This window comes from Oryzias melastigma, linkage group LG2, assembly GCF_002922805.2.
Source record: "Oryzias melastigma strain HK-1 linkage group LG2, ASM292280v2, whole genome shotgun sequence".
Lineage (NCBI taxonomy): Eukaryota > Metazoa > Chordata > Actinopteri > Beloniformes > Adrianichthyidae > Oryzias > Oryzias melastigma.
Genome location: NC_050513.1, coordinates 9079079 through 9095969, shown reverse-complemented (window position 1 = coordinate 9095969; position 16891 = coordinate 9079079). Strand labels below are relative to the sequence as shown.

Below are 16891 nucleotides of genomic sequence, written 5' to 3'. Positions count from 1 at the left end.
CTGAATGGAAAAAGTCCCATTTAGACATTTACTACTCAGTGGGATGGGTACAAACCAAAACTATGTGTTACGTTGCAATGATTCTAGTTTATCAGGCTTTGTGATCATTCCCTCCATCAAATTATTTTGGTATCCCCAAAATTCAACTTGTTCCAAACATTACACCTGTTCTCCAGGAGCTCCTTTGGCTCCCAATCACATATTGCAACTAAAAAAATCAACAAAAAAATGTTATTTTATCTACAAAATCCACATTGTTTATAAATAAACAAGTACATAACAAGTGTTTTATTAATCAATTACTATAAAACAAACAAAAACACTTATCAGTCTAAAAATTAAAAAGTAAACAACTTCAGATGAGCAAATTAAATTGTTCCGCTGTGCGCAGCCAACATACAATGCTGCTTGCGTTATTTCCCCTGTGCTACCAGGAAAAACACAATGTCCATTGTCAAAAACAATCTCTTTGTTCCCTCTTTTTGTTTTTGCTCCGTCTGTTTATATCTTCTATCAAAATGTGAGGTGTTGCTAATCCCGCCGGGGCACTGCCTGTTTTTCCTCATAGTTGAGATTATAGGTGGCGCCTCATGCTGGAAAAACACATGTTTTGAGTGAGATTAAGGCCTAATAAATTGACCCCTTGTGCATAAACAAGGCACATGCAAAAATATGGCAAAAGGCTCAATTGGACACATTATTAAAAACCTGAGCAACAGACAGTGGACGGGGCAGGGATTAACCTTAATCTGCAGAATCAGATGTGTTTGTTGATGGATAAGAGGCCTCATCTATCACTGTGACACCCATCTAATCTGCTTGTTTGAGAGATTACAGAAAAACAACCACTGTGGGCGCCTGGAGTGGGAGGCCCACCCCCTACCAGTTATGAGGATTAAGCATAGGGATACATATCACGATACATGTCATGATACAATGCATATCCTGATATATCCCAAGACAGTACCAGACAATATTTCACAATTTTTTAAATTATCAATTACAAGTTATTTGAATTTTAATGCATTTTTTTGCAACACTAAAACTGTAGAATACATTTTATTTAATGATCAGAACATTAAGCACTGCAACTGTATCTCATAAACAAGTTGCAGAAATATTTAAGTGAAAAACAAAAGTAACTCAATTTTTGCTTTTAAATGATTAAATAAATATCGCCTTAGCAGTATTTTGAAGCAACACAAGAATTGCCAAATAAAGTATTGCGATATTTCACTGAATTGATATTTAATACTCACCCTAAATCACAACCCATTTATTTTAACCATTACCATTTCACTCCAACTATATATATATTTTTTTTTTCTTTTGTAAATCATTTCCTGTGTCCTTTAATTATGATTATGCCGTTTTTATCCTAAATCAAAAAGACATATTTAATGCAACATCACAGAAGTTCATTAGAAATTCGCCTCTGTGGAAGGGAATGTTAGCATGAAAGTTAGCTCCGCCAATTTCCCATCAGCCCTTTGTATACGCTATCTCCTGCTAGCTTACAGCACCTCACAAGCTCAAGCTAAAACTACCCTAGCAAATATTGGAGCTATCTAGTCGTACAGTTTTGAGCCAGATAGCAGCCCAAACGAGGAAAATTAAAATGTTGATGGATCTATTTGTCTGCAAATGGATAATTTAGAATTGGAGCGGAGCCCACTGCAGTAACTGCGTCACAAACCCAAGCTTTTACAAACTGTACGTTTATTCCTGATATAACATGATTTGAATAAATGAATAAATGCTCAGGAACGCATTTCTTTTTTTTTTTTTTTCCACAACTTTTTATTAAAGAATGAGTCATAATACAGCAACTTCAACAATATTAGTTACATTTTCTTGTAAATATAAGAGGCTGAATCATATGACTTTTTACTATAACGCACACCTACAACAACACACACACATAATAAACAAACAACATAATAACTTACACTAAACACAGCTTCTCTTAACTACTATCTAATACTGTTACAGCAATCCTTCACAAAGAAAAAAAGAAAAAAGAACTGCAATCTGATTTCTTAAAATTTTAAGCAGTTGAAATCAAAAATCTGATGGATCATCTGTTAGGTCTAGATTTTTAATATAATTGATAAAGGGTCCCCAAATTTCCTCAAACAGATGTTGTTTGGTTTTTTGAATATACATTATTCTTTCTACGGGAAGGCAATATAACATTTATTTAAGCCACTGGTTTATGCTGGGACTGTTGATACTTTTCCAAGCCTGTGCGATACATCTTTTAGCCGTTAAAAAACTGATGTCTATAAATGTAGTCTCTGTTTTTCGAAAATTATGTTTCACTGGATATATAGCCAATAGGAATAATAAAGGACTCAATGTAAGTTGTTTTGAAGTTATTTTTTCTATAGTGATTTTAACTTCTTCCAAAAAACTTTGTATTTTGTGACACTCCCACATACAATGTTTTAATGTTCCTTTTTCTACACATTTTACACAAACATCTGGTACGTTCTTTTTGTATTTATTTAGTTGCACTGGAGTAGTATATAGAGGCATTAACCATTTAAACTGTAGTATTCTTAATCGGCTATTAATAGACATAGTGTGTACCTTAGCACATGACCTTGTCCAATCGTTTTCATTTATATTGAGAGACAAGTCATCATTCCATAATTTGAATTTACCTTCTGAATTTTCTGATGCATTAGATATCAACAGGTTATAGAGGCCTGAAATAATGCCCTTTCTTATGAACGCATTTTTATTTTAAATAGTTATATATATGTCATCCACCACAAAGACAACAACATGTTAAAAACAGAATTTTCATTGGGGTCTTTAAACTTCAGCAAAGCCCTGTTGACTCTGCATGAGATTCCCTCAGAGAGATTCACTCAGCGGCCAGAAGGTGTCAGTATTGCCACGCTTTTCAGCCGGATCTCTGACGCACTTTCTTTTATGTTTTTTATTCATACTGGTCGTTTTTCAATACAGGACATGAAATTGTCAGTCGATTGTTAATTTTAATGATTATTTCTTAATTAAAAAAATATTTTCGTTTTTTAAAAGATGCTACCTAAAAATGGACAGCGCGTTCCGGATGGAGAGGAATACCCACGGGTTTAAAAATAGGCCACAACACTCCTTATATAATATGTGGGACGTCAATGTTTACAGTCCTACTGCTTATTTAAAAATAAAATAAAAACTCAAATTGATTCAAATTCAAGTTTTGAGTAATGATGGTTTGCCTAAACTTGTGACAAAAGCTGTCTTAATTTTTTTTTTCTTTTTCGCTTTGCTGTTGGATTTACCGGATTTCACCGTGTTTGTTTGGGGAAGCGAAAGGAGGTGGGGCCGCGTCCAATGGGAAGCGAGGAAGCCGCGTGACGGACAGACACTGCCCCTGTGGTAGGTCCCGCCCCCCGTGACTCTGTTTTATTCCGTTTTTAGAGCAGCAGCGTCACATGTTGTTTTTCTCCGGCATCGGATCAGCCGACCAGAGCAGCGCGACCGACGGAAAACGGACTCAAGTTTCTTTTTATTTATTTTTTATATAGATTTGTTTCGAAACCGTGAGTTTGAGGGGGTAAGAAAGAAATACTAGTTTGCATAAAGAAGAAGAAATATGGCAAGCCCTCCGGCTACCGGAGGACACCTGTTATCCAGCGGGACTAATGACGTGAAGAAGTGCGGGTACCTGAGGAAACAGAAACACGGACACCGGCGCTTCTTCGTCCTCCGGGAGCCCACGGAGAGTTCACCCGCCCGCCTGGAGTACTATGAAAGCGAGAAGAAGTGGAGGAACAAGTCCGCCGCCAAGCGGGTCATCACTCTGGACTCCTGCTTGTGCGTAAACAAACGCGCCGACGCCAAACACAAGCACCTGGTCGCCCTCTACACCAAGGACGAGTACTTCGCCGTGGCTGCAGAAAACGAGCAGGAGCAGGAGAGCTGGTTCAGGGTTCTGACGGACCTCATAGCTGAAGGGAAAGCCTTTGACAGTCCAGCTTCTACATCCTCCTTGGTGGGGTTTGAGGAGGCCAGTTATGGGCTGCTTTCCTCCACAACACCTGTTTATAAGGAGGTGTGGCAGATCAACTTGAAGTCCAGAGGTTTGGGCCAGACCAAGAACCTCACCGGGGTCTACAGGTTGTGTTTGTCCAGCCGGAACATCAGCTTCGTGAAGCTGAACTCTGACACAGCTGCAGTCACACTGCAGCTCATGAACATCAGAAGGTGCGGCCACTCGGACAACTTCTTCTTCATAGAGGTGGGCCGGTCAGCCATGACCGGACCGGGTGAGTTCTGGATGCAGGCCGAGGACTCTGTGGTGGCCCAGAACATCCACGAGACCATACTGGAGGCCATGAAAGCCATGAAGGAGCTGTCTGAGTTCAGGCCCAGAAGCAAGAGCCAGTCCGCCAGCACCAACCCCATATCCGTGCCAACGCGGCGCAACCTTAACAACCTCCCCCCCAGCCAGACCGGCCTGGTGAGAAGGTCCAGAACAGACAGCATGGCCGCCACTTCTCCTGGAAGGAAGTTTACATCCTGCCGGATAAGAACATCCAGCGAAGGGGATGGAAGTGTGACGCGACCCGTGTCCATGTCCATATCGGTGAGTGGGAGTCCCACCAGCCCCAATGCTGGGAACCATCTCTGCGGTTCCCACCCCCTGAACAGTGGGCGCACCTGCAGGATGCTGGAGTCTGCCTCCAATCTCCATCACAGCCGCTCCATGCCCGTCTCCAACTCCCCTCCAGCTGCCTCCAGCCCAGCGAGCTCTTCTCCTCGGTTAGGGACCACCATGTCCACCCCCGACAAAGCCCGGCGGCCTTTCAGCTGCAGCGCCTCCATCTCCGGTTCCCTCAGCGACACCAGTTTTATGCTTTGTGAGGATTTCAGCTCCAGCCCATGTGAGCCAAAGTTCCTCTCCCTGACCCGTAGTGACACCCCAGACTCCCTGTCCAGCACACCACCATCCCGCGACACCAGCGACTCCTACGGTTACATCGTAATGGAGGGATCAAGGTGTGGCGGCGGGGTCGAAAGTCTTACTAATGACAAGGCTTATAGGAAGCGGACACACTCCCTGACGACACCACGTCAACAGAGGGTGACAGCGCCGCTGTCCTCTGCCTCCTTGGACGAATACACGCTCATGAGGATGGCTCGGGGACAGAACTCTCACTCCGCCTCCCCCAAAGTCTGCTACCCAGAGGACTATGGAGACATCGAGATCGGTTCATCCAGGAGCTCCAGTAGCAACCTTGGCGACGATGGTTACATGCCCATGACACCAGGCGTAGCACCTCCGTCTGGCAAAGGTGACAACTATGTACCCATGAGCCCGATGTGCGTATCTGCGCCAAAACAAATCGTAAACCCAAGGGTGCATCCCCAGACAGCGGTCAACGGCGGCTACAAGACCCAGTCGCCCTGCAGCGGCTCCCTGGAGGACAATGGCTACATGAGGATGTGGTGTGGCTCCAAAGCTTCCATCGAGAGCCCCGACAGGCAGACCGAATACATGAACATGTCCCCTGGAAACCCGCCTCCTCTGCAGACCCCACCTGATTGTTACCTGGGCCTGATTGCTGGTGAGCCGTTGGCAGTTCGACCGATCTATCAGAGCGGTTCCCTCACGCTTCCTGCCAAGCTTCAGCCCAGGAATGAAGATGACAGCCAGTATGTGCTCATGAGCCCCCAGAGCTCCCGGCAACGGTCAGGGGAGTCAGACTATTACTCAGTGATGCAGCTGACTTCACCGCTGAGTCCCTCCATCCCCTCGCCAGGCAGACACAACCGAGCAGAGAACCTACATTACCGGGGGAGGCTGGGCCGGCCTAACAGACTGTCTCTGGACACCCTGAGGACCCTGCCCAGCATGAATGAACTTCCCGGCGAGCCCAGGAGCCCCGGTGAGTACATCAACATCGACTTCAGCAGTGGTAGATCGTCGCCGCCCTCCGTCACCTCCACAGAGAGTCAGCCGTCATCGCTGAGCTCGAGTGGCGGGGGACCAGGGAGGTCGTCTCTGACAGACTACATCAATCTGGAGTTGGGCTCCCGATCGCCCAGGGGGGCTGACACTCATGCTGAGCGCCTGGACACACTCCCAGAGTTATCCTCCTGCCCCTGCTCTGAGGATGGAGAGGACCAAGAGGATTGTGGGAAAACCATGCTTGGGGATGAGGTGAAGAGTGACTACACTGAGATGACCTTTGGGTTGACCAGTTCTGCTCCTCAACTGGTTTGTCAGAACTCAACAAGGTATGTTGTTCCACCATTTTGATGCAAATCTGTCTTGTTTCAATAAGCTAAAAAATATTTTTTGTTGTATTTCAGTGCTAGGCAGCTCTCCCGGGAGGACCAAAGTGTCCAGGAGCGCATTGGGGTCTTCCTCCTCGGCGCCACAGTGGACCCAGACTGCTCCGCCAAGGTTGTCCGGGCCAACCCACAGGGGCGTCGGCGCCACAGCTCAGAAACCTTCTCCTCCACCGCTACGGTGACCCCGGTCTTCCCATCCTTCGCCCGCGGCGACACTGTGAAGAGGCCCAGTTCGGTGGAGAACATCTCGTCCCGGAGCAGTGAGGGCTCGGACGAGGAGTCCGGCAGCCCGGTGACCCGGCAGAGCCTGACCGCCTTCCCGGCCGGACTCAGCTACATCGCCATGAACCTGCTGGAAACCAGCAGGGATGTGGAGAAATGCGGAGACTTGGTGGGCTTTAAGCCCACCAGCAGCTGCAAAGGAGGCATCAATGGATTACACAGCGCGCCGTACGCCTGTCTGGGCTTTAAGGAGGCTGCAACCACTGCCAAAGGTGGGTGATGTTCATGAGCCATTACTTTGTTTTTAATATGGGAAATGCCACAATATTCTTTTTCCTAAAGTTGCTTATAACGTTTTTACTGTACATATAACATATTTTTAAGTTAAAAAAGAGTTAAAAGTCTATGAGAAAATAGTCCCTGTACAGTTGGCAGACAGGGTGGTGGGAAAAAAAAAGATGAAAGCTTGTTGTTGTGTTTCCTCTCTACAGATGCTGCTTTCACTTACTCATTCCCAGCTCAGAATTTCACAATTTTCTATTCTTTTAGTCACGTTTTACATTAAAACAAAAAAAAGCACAATGCTGTTGTTAACATCGCTCCCAAATCTAGAGTTTTACAGCCATTACCTAATATTTGCCTGGTGTTTTGAGGCCAAAGTACATTGAGATTGTGGCATTTCCCAGCGCACTTGAACTCAGCAGAGGGCTGCCTTGAAACGTGACCGGGCGGGGAGCTGGAAGTAAACAAGCTGCGCTGCTGCAGCTGAAACAAATGAAAAAATACAGCTTCAAACCGATTTAAAAAGTAATAATTATGTGTAAATAAACAATAAAAAACAAATATTTTAATATCTGGGTGAAATAGGTTTGTTGTGGCCATTAAAGCGGCTGTAAAAACCCTGGAAAGTTCTTGTAGTTCGGATGTGCCTCCCAGCACGTACGGGGTCGGAAGGGGCGTGTTTTAGGGGGGATGGGAGAGCCGAACCCCCGCGCGCTTGTCCTCGTGCGCACAGTGGGGGGATAGAAGGGGGAGGGTCGGCAGGTAACTGGAGGTCACAGCAGTGCATTCCTGTCTGAGCTGGTTTGAAAAGTTGCCCTGAAAGAGGCCTGTTTTTGTCTTTCATTTCACCCCCTCCCTGTAAGCAGAAAGGGGCTTCATTTTTAGCTTTGGGGGGGCAAAAAATGCAACCTCAGTAAATGTAATGTACCCTGCTGCCCCCCCACGGGATGGAAAATTTGCAGTTTTCCTTCTAATTTAACGCTACTTTGTTTGTGTTTTAATTGCGTGAAAATATTTTTATGGCTTCAATAAACCCCGGGGGGAGGGAAGAACACGCATGTGAGACTTCTGCACATATGCACGCAAAGTGAGTGCTGTGTTATTTTATTTCCCAGAATCCTCTATTTTTTTTGCTTGCGTTTTGCCCCCAGAGCTGCCCGCGAGTGCGTGCATAACGTCGCAGGGCGGCACGTGCGCTCTGCTGTCCTTATGCCTCATTAGGCGCTGCACTTAGCGGGAGAAAGACAAGCACAGGAGGAGGACGGGGGGAGGGTGGCGTTGGCCTTTTTTAAACGCAGCAACAAACCAACCTCCCTTTGGCCAAGGTGCATTCTGGGAGAGCAGGAAGAGGCTTGTTTACCAAACGCGCCGATGCAGCGCTTGTGCGGTGAGCCAGGGTGAAGGAGGTCAAAGCAGACCGCGGCCTCTCTGGCGGCGGGCCCCGGCGCTGAGGGCTTTGGGTTCATGTTTGTCGGGACGCTGGAGCCTCTGCGGCCGCGCTCAGCCTCTGACCCAAAACCCGCCCAATTTCCATTCCAGCCAGACACCCCTGCTGATGAATTAATCCTCTCAGTGAGGCGTTCAGTTGGGGACTCAAACCCAGCAGTTTTCACCTCAGTTCTGCTGCTTTTTTCGTTTGCTAAACTCCTCCACGGTGTTTGTTTACCATGACCATGTGACTGCTGTCTCCAGCTCAGCCAGGTGGATGTTCTGTACCAGACCCAGATTAGCAAAGTCAGCCGTCTCCTGTTTCTCCTCTTCATCTGACTAATACTCCAGTCTGACGCCAACCGCCAAGCTTTCTCTGACAATAAGTCCCACTACCATCATCTTTTGGAGTGTCTTTTAATTATGAATATTAGACAAAATAAAGAAGAAAAATAAGAAATTAGCCTCTAAGCTCTGGGCAGGACTTTTGATGCAAAACAAACCCCCCTTCTTGTCCCCCATAACTGAGAGCTATACATTTTCATGCTCTCTCGCTAGCTTACAGCGCCCTCAAATTTCCAAGCTAACTAAGTTAATGGCAAACAATATTAGAGCAATTTTACCACACTATCAAGTGGGCCATGTCAAACTTTTAACATATTGGAGATAAGTCTGTTTGTAAACTGTGTTCTCAACAACTTTAAAAAGTGTTTGTGACATTCTACACATTAGCCACATTAGCATGTTTGCAACACCTGTGACTCCCAACTTGTCTATCACACGTTAAAAAAACAAAAACAGACTAATACTACTATAAGAAAAGTTACTGTGACTACGCTAACACGTTAAAAAAAATCACAGTCTGACACCGCTACACGTTAGCCACATTAGCATATTCACATTAACTGTAACTCCGCACCCGACACTGCTACGCTAGATGTCAGCAGCATTACCCACTTTAGTGTATTCGCATTAGCAGTAACTCCAAACTTTGTTTGCAATATGAAAAAAGCAGACTAATACAACAAATGTTACTGTGGCTATGCTAACTTCCAACCGTGTTAGTAACATGTTAAACACATTTTAACACTGCTACACATTAGCCACATTAGCAAGTTTGCATTAACTGTAACTACCTGCCTTGTTTGTAACATGAAAAAAGTCTAAAAACACTAATACAAGCGCTATGGTGACTGTGCTGACTTCCAACCTTGTTAGTTACACGCAAAAAAAAAACAAAAAAAAAACAGTCCAACACATTACATGTTAGCAGCATTAGCCGCATTAGCAATTTTGCATTAACTCCCTACCTTGTTTGCAAAATGAAAAAAAAGACTTACTTCTAATTCAAAAGTTTCTGTGACAAGCTAACTCCCAACCTTATAAGTAACGCATTAAAAAAAATAAAGTCCAACACCGCTACATGTTAGCCGCATTAGCGTATTCACAATAACAATCAACCTTGTTTGCAACTAGTAAAAATACAGGCAGACATTTTGATAGAGCATCATGTACCTCTTAAAATCGCTTCAGTTGCTTGTGGCACATCTAGCATATTTTCTACATAACAATTAAGATTTTTTATCAAAAATTTATTTTTAGCCGCCTTGACTATAAAGATACTGAGAAATGCAATTTTGAGCTTAAATTGCTTAATGTACGCAACACCAAAAACACAATTTTTCTCAGAGTGGGTCTTAAAAAGCCTACTTTATGTGAAGGTCGGGCATTTTTTTTTTTTTGATAGGGGTGCATCCTGTGCAAATCTCCCCGCTCTTCCACTTGGCAAAGGAGTTGCACGCTGCACATCCCTGCTTGCTCACTAATGACAGCCCGCCATCTGCTGCGGCCGGAGTGCGGCTGTCCGTGCAGGCGGATTAGAGACAACCGGCGTGCATCTGCTCTAACCCCGTTTCCCCGTAACGTCATTCGTTTTTCTGCACGTTGGATGATGTCATGGCGAGAGTTTGACCTGGATGACCGTGCTGCACAGCCAAGCATCCCTTAGTTACTCCAAGCGTGCTCGGCAGGGGGGAGGAGCCTCCACAAGTCTTAGGTCAGGACCCGGGCTGTGGGTCAGAGGTCATTATGAAGGACCTTCTAATTTTTTTAATTATATTGGCTTTTTAGCAAAAACTGGTTGTCTGTGTCCCAAACCTGGTCTAGGTAATCGTGGAAAACGTGCGATAGTCTAAACTCTTTTGAGGGTTTGACTGTAAACACATCAATTACTTCAAAGCGCAGAAAATTCTCTGAAACTGGTTCTGCTTCTCCAAAAATGCTGCCTCCTTTCAGACATTTTTCTCTGCATGTACGGAACTGCACCCAAGGACAACACTCGACGGTGTCCATCGGCCTAATTGCCCATGCGCCGCGGCCTCAAAGGCCGCACCAGCTGTTTTGAAGCGTGTTTATCTCGGAGCAGCGGCGTAACAAAGGACAGGGGGAGGTGGGAACACGGTGATGCCACGTTACGTGATATGTAGGGAACAGGCGCGCACACGTCAACCCCTACAGGCTCCTATGTCAGAGTTTCCAGGCAGCGAGCGCTTTCTCTGTGCATGTGTGTGTCACAGCTCAGAGAGGCGAAGGGGGGCTAAAGTAGGCCGGGATGTTCCAGGCAGAAGTGCGAGATAACTGCGTCGCCAGCGTTCCCCACGTTCAGCCGGCGCACGGCTGCAGATGAGATTACGTCCTCCGTGGATGAGATTGGACAGCCAGGGGTCGATCAGGGAGAGTAACCTCCACGGTCATCTGCTGGGGGAATACGCAGGGCGATTACAAATCCATCAAACGCCACCCTCGCTCGTCCTCCGCGGGAATCAAGCTAGGCTGCGCCGCGTGCGCCGCACGTTTACGCAACAGAAACGTCAACTTTTCAGGAATTTGGAAGCATTTTCTCTTTTTTTTAGATCATCTTATCAAGGCCAGAGACGTGGCAAACCAGCTAATTGGTTTGTTACTTCTCCGCCCCTCCCCCATGAAATTACTTTAAAAGCCCCTCCCCCACAAAGTGACTTTAAAAGCCCCTCCCCCGATTAATATCAACATCTGCTGCAGCACGAATGCAGTTGCTGCCTGTTTCACACCACAGATGCTGCTATTCTGCTTGTTGCTTGGTCCTCCAGTGCTCGCTGTGTCCATAGCAACAAGGCAGCAGCCCCCCCAACCCCCATCGCTTTACATCCCAGATTATGTAATTAAAGCTGTTGCAGAAAAGCCCCTCCGCCCCCTCCTCAACTCACAGTACAATCGCATAGAACAGGAGCGATAAGCACCAAGGTTAGACTCTTTTGACAACAGAAAAAAATGGTTTTCATTTCTTTGGGTCTGATGTAAAAGAACAAACTGTACAGAACTCACTGTTCTAGATATGGAATCAAAATGAGGCTCCTTGTTTTTGTGGCTCATTAACACTAATCTGAGTCTGTGAATGAGTTCACGCTGTACGCCGGCGCCGTAACACGGTGTTCCCTCCGTCCTCCCGCGGCTGCCGTCTCAAAGGTCTGCTTAATTGGGACTGGTGGTGTTTGTAGGAACACAATCAGACGACGTGCTGGGACGGGGATGGCGTACATTTACATTTCAAAACACTTTTTCTGCACCATATATTGTTGTTTATCTCATATTTATCTTCAGTTTTTATTCATTTAGTATTCCTTCAGCTTGGTCTCAAAACAGTTCTTGTAATATGAATTTTAAATAGGATTAGCAGGATAAAGATACAAAGTGTTATCAGCACGTGGAGAGTCAGTGAGTGAGTGGGTGGATTCAAGGTTCATGTTTTCAGCTTTCATTCAAAAGACATGTTCTGCTGCTGTAAAACACTGTTGACGATGCAAAACTGCAAAGCAAATATGAAAGTCAAATACGATAACCTGAGATTGTTTCCATCAAAAAGAAAAGGTATCTTTGAGTATCCACTTGGTGACAGCGAGGAGAAAAGACCCCCCGTTCTATTTAGTGGAGCCGGTTATTAAAATAGTTGTGGGTTTTGTGGTTCAAGCACCAAATTTGGCATGGATGTACCTTAGAATCCCAACTTTTAGGAAAGCCTATTACTATTACACTGGCCATAGACACTGAATGTGTTTGGAACAATTGAGTGCATGGACGCCATCTCTGATTTTTTTAGTGGCTAACGTCCTAAGGTACATCCATGCCAAATATTGCTGAATTTCTCCAAAGTATCGACCATACCAGATTTGCGAATTAGCCAATTTAATAGTCACCTATCAATAATGGCTTTGTCGCAACTGCACTTACGGATAGATGCGGCCTGTTTGCGGGCGAAAAATGGGCAAACATGTACGAAATAGTAAAGTCGTAGACCATTTGAGCGAAAACGGTCGCGCATACTTTTTTTCATAGGTCGTAGCGAACACACATTGGTAAAGAAGGGACGTCATACAGATTTTTCATGCTTTCGACTCCCCAAATTTTGCGTTTTTCGATGTGTTGATGGTGTGGTCCTTGCATTCAGCCCAAAAATTTTAGGAAATTTCACAATTGGAGCATTCTTTGTAGAGGAATTCTTACGGGGCTAGTAACAAACTTACCAACAACTAGACTCTGGCGAAAGGGGACCATATAGTTCCTCATAAACACATGGAACTTGTGTTTACAAATACTTGACAATACACTTACAATACCCACGATAATCAAACATTACACTTTTAACAAGCCTTAAGGGAACTGCAAGACACACCTACACTACCCTTAAGATGCACCTTAAACCGGTCACTTCTCTCTACGACCCTCTATGGCCCAGAACAACCCTAAAACCCCGAAATACTTTTGTGTCTGATTCTAACTGTATATGTTTCAGTCAAAATGTATCGTCTAATTTTTTTAATGTTCTTTTTTGTTGTCTCTTCCAGACTGAAGCCCGACCTGTCACCTGAATTTTACCAAGCTGCTGCAAAGAAACCGAAAACAAACAGGGTGAAAAGAAACCAACTCAGTCCTGCCGCCGGGCCTTGATGGCCCTAAAAGGGACTGTCTGGACCGACAGGAATCTGAAAGGCCTAAAAACAAAAACAAAAAAACAAAACTCACACTAGACAAACAAGCAGGTCACCTATGCATGGAGAGAAAGCGCTGAAGGCAGGACAGGTGTGTCTTCTGCGCGTCGGTACGTCTCCTGTTTCCTGCACTTTGAGAGGCCATTTCTCCTGTGACCCAGATCCTTGGCACAAGCACAGAGGCAAAGATCGTCAGACAATAACAGAGCTCTAATGGTACCCAGATGCTATTTATTTACTCGAGGGTAGTTTTTACGTTGGTGTGCGTTTCGAAGACAAAAGAAACGAGTATGCCGCTGAACAATGAATACTGCTACAAAGACTCGGAGATGACAATACCAAGGTACACTGAGTGTAAACATATGAAACATATATATATATAGATTAGATATTTTATTTATTTTTGGATGCTGAATGTCAGATTGGACATGCCCGATGCCTTAATGTGTATACCAACCTTATGTTTTCTATGAAAGAAGAGATGAATATTCTATTACGTTTGCTCTATATATTGTTATTGTCTTGAGGAAAGCAAAATGCCTCGTTTACCATTAAAATATATATTATGTCAGAAATTTACAGTGAGGCTGTGTGAAATCCAATTTATTCTATTAATATCAAAGTATTTTCTTAATTCTTATTATTCTAACCCAGTTTAATATTTTTGTCCTAAATTATATTTCTAGATGTCTAATGATAGTCGTGCGTTAATTTATAAATCAGCTCAGACACTACGACACCTGGCACTGTACCTCCCATAGTTCCTCAAGTCACTTGAGCCTGAAAAAACCTCACACACTCCTACCTTCAAACCAACGGCCGGCTCCGCGCGGCCCACCATGCTGTGAAATCTTTTGACTGTACAGCTGTTGAGGTGACCATGGGGGGCGGAGCCAGGGTAAACTGTAGAGACTGGAGGCACACAGCTGTGGCGGTTTCAGGTCGGCGACGAGTAGCTGAAGAGAAAGTCGCTCTCAGGGTAGGAGGGTCTCGTAGTAAAAGGGACCTACAGTCACATCTAGCACTGTCACTGCAGATTTGCTAGCTTGGAAAACGACGCGAGAAATGGTCGCTAACTATGTAACGTTAAAGCAAGACCATGTAACATTTTTACGACACAATTGTAATTGCAAAACAGTTTTGCGATAATAATCAAATTAAAAAAACAGTTTTAACAAGTATTATAGATCGCTAGCTAGCTAATATTTGCTAGCAGCATTAGCTACTAGCTTGTAGCTACCATACGAAATTCGTCGACCGACCAAAAATTCCTAACAAACCACAGCGATGTCTAATGACTTTAATAAAAAAAAATTTTTTTTCTCTCAACATTTTTATATTCTGTAGGCTATTGATGAAAATGTAGCCTAGCTAAGCAGCTTCACATTGTATCAGGCTAAAAGTACTTGTTGATCTTCTTACTCGCTATGTCTTTGATGCATAGTACCTATTTACTGCAGTATTTAATGAAATACACCCACATGTGGGTTTTCAGTTGGAATTAATTGGTACAAATGTAAGTTTGAGTTTACATTTTTTACAAGATCTCCATTTTTTTTTTCTTAACACAAATGAGATTAAGCAAAGTTGTCCTGAAAGAAATTGTGCAAATGGGCTTAAATGTTCACTTTGAACACTACAGAGTGTCTTCTGATACACAACAGTTGGTACTTTATAATTATTACAAAAACAACAAAAAAAATGCTAAAATCGTCAAAGTCGAGTTCGGTAGGGCATCAAAATTTTGCGATTTTTACACAGTTGAGAACTTTTTGACATAGTTTATTCACCTTAGACTATATAAGATGGATAAGTCAAGAAAATGTTTTTTTTTTTATTATTCTAGCAAAAGCTAGTAGCGGTTAAATCCGATTGGGGTTTAATCGATTGCTAATTTAAGCAGTTTTTGCTAACATTAGCTTATCTGTTCCAATGATTCCACCATTCTAAACGTTTTAAAATTGTAAACTTTGAAGGAACATGTCCAAAATGTCATATATAAATACATATAGAAATCCCCGAAGTTGCATGGTCTTGTTTTAGTTCGGAGAAGCTAGCGCTAGCTTAAATTTGCAGCTTTAGCCAAATTACTCCAAAATGGCTACCAGTTTTTTTTTTTTTTTTAAATCCCTCTTTCAGCACCGTGACTGCGCCGCCTCCAACTGGCTCACAACCTTTTTTGTTTGACAGGAAATTGGAAGATTCAGAACGTCTGAATGTATTGCTGAGCTGGTGGGAACACCATTGATTTCAACCGGTTTTGACAAGTGTTATATTATTAGAGTTTTGTACCATGCGACATTGTGGTATCTATTTATCTTCAGAGTTTTGACTGTAAATGTTGTATATAAAAGTAAGTTTAACTAAATAATAAGTATATGTAGAGTAATTAGATTTGACCTGCAATGATATTCCTGTGTAAAGACTTTGGCTACAGATTTTTAAAAGGGGTTGTACAGTATATTCTATGCTTTTTCTCCCTCAAAGTCTATGAACAAAAGATTAAATTGTTTTTTATTTTCTTATAGAGATCTTTTTGCCTTGTCTACACATTTTACCCAATGGCATATGCAATAGTGACATGAATAAAAGAAATTCGTTTACAACTGTGGAACCAAATGTACCATTTTTTTTTTTTTTTTTTAAATATTACTTTTTGATTTTGTCTGTGTTGAGCGGGAGACGTGTTTACTGCTACCTTTACATTTCTCTTTTCTGCCAAGTGTTTTGCTTTGGGGAAGAATTTTCCCGTTTCAGTGTCTATGAATGGATTTACAGATCGATCTTGGATTGACTCAGTTTGAATGTTTTTTTTTTTTTTTTTTTTTTTTGTCTTCCACATACTTTTGTACATACTTAAATATAATGTTTATTGTGATGCTCACAAAAGATTTTTAAATTCTAGTAGTTAAATATTGCTTTTGTCTGTATTAATTATGGATAGAAACAGAAATAAATTACTTTATTTAAAGATTTAAACTTTGTTCTTCCTTTTTTTTCCAACTTATCTTAAAAACTTGCATTTTTAACCAAAATACCTGATGGAATTGCAGTGAAATTGACACAATTAAAAGGATTACATTGTTATCATTAAGTAAAGACACATTTAAAGTTCTCAAGGGTTCAGATGCCAAGAACTTTGAGTGTCAGTCATGATATGAAAAAAATAAATAAAGGTTATATTAATTACGTTTCATGTATAGCGCAAGAAAGCCCAGACCATGACACTCTCGCCTACCATATTTAATGATTGTTTTCAAACACCTTTCAAAAAGTCTGCCAAGGTTTGGAGGAAAATGCAGATGTTTTTATCAAACATGCAAAGGTTGTTATTTATGCATTTTATTTGCATTTCAGGCGTATCACAAACAAGCCCAGACCATGACACTCCCACCTCACACATTTTAGGAATTGTTTTTCAAACACTTTTCAACATTTTCATTTGTCCTAAAGTTTGAGGGAAAATACAAATGCTTTCATCAAACATGCAAATTGTATTTATTTTTAATTGGATTTAAGGTATAGCACAAGCAAGCCCAGACCACGACACTCCCACCCCCTATCTTTAAGGATTGTTTTTCAAACACCTTTCAAAAAGTTTAATTCCTCCTAAAGTTTGG

The 16891-nt window shown here is 43.0% G+C and overlaps 1 protein-coding gene across 1 annotated transcript; it reads left to right on the top strand.

The window, feature by feature from the left end:
* The first annotated feature begins 3071 nt into the window (after positions 1-3071).
* LOC112160084 (insulin receptor substrate 2) lies at positions 3072-16107 on the top strand. Its single transcript, XM_024294447.2, has 3 exons — positions 3072-6258; positions 6334-6809; positions 13128-16107. Exons 1-3 carry the CDS (start codon positions 3611-3613, stop codon positions 13130-13132), a joined length of 3129 nt encoding a protein of 1042 aa, XP_024150215.1. The 5' UTR covers positions 3072-3610; the 3' UTR covers positions 13133-16107.
* Positions 16108-16891: the final 784 nt, after the last annotated feature.

Coding starts and splice junctions, on each gene's coding strand:
- LOC112160084 (XM_024294447.2), top strand. CDS start 3,611: ATGGCAAGCCCTCCGGCTACCGGAGGACACCTGTTATCCAGCGGGACT. Junction 6,259..6,333: donor GTTTGTCAGAACTCAACAAG/GTATGTTGTTCC, acceptor GTTGTATTTCAG/TGCTAGGCAGCTCTCCCGGG.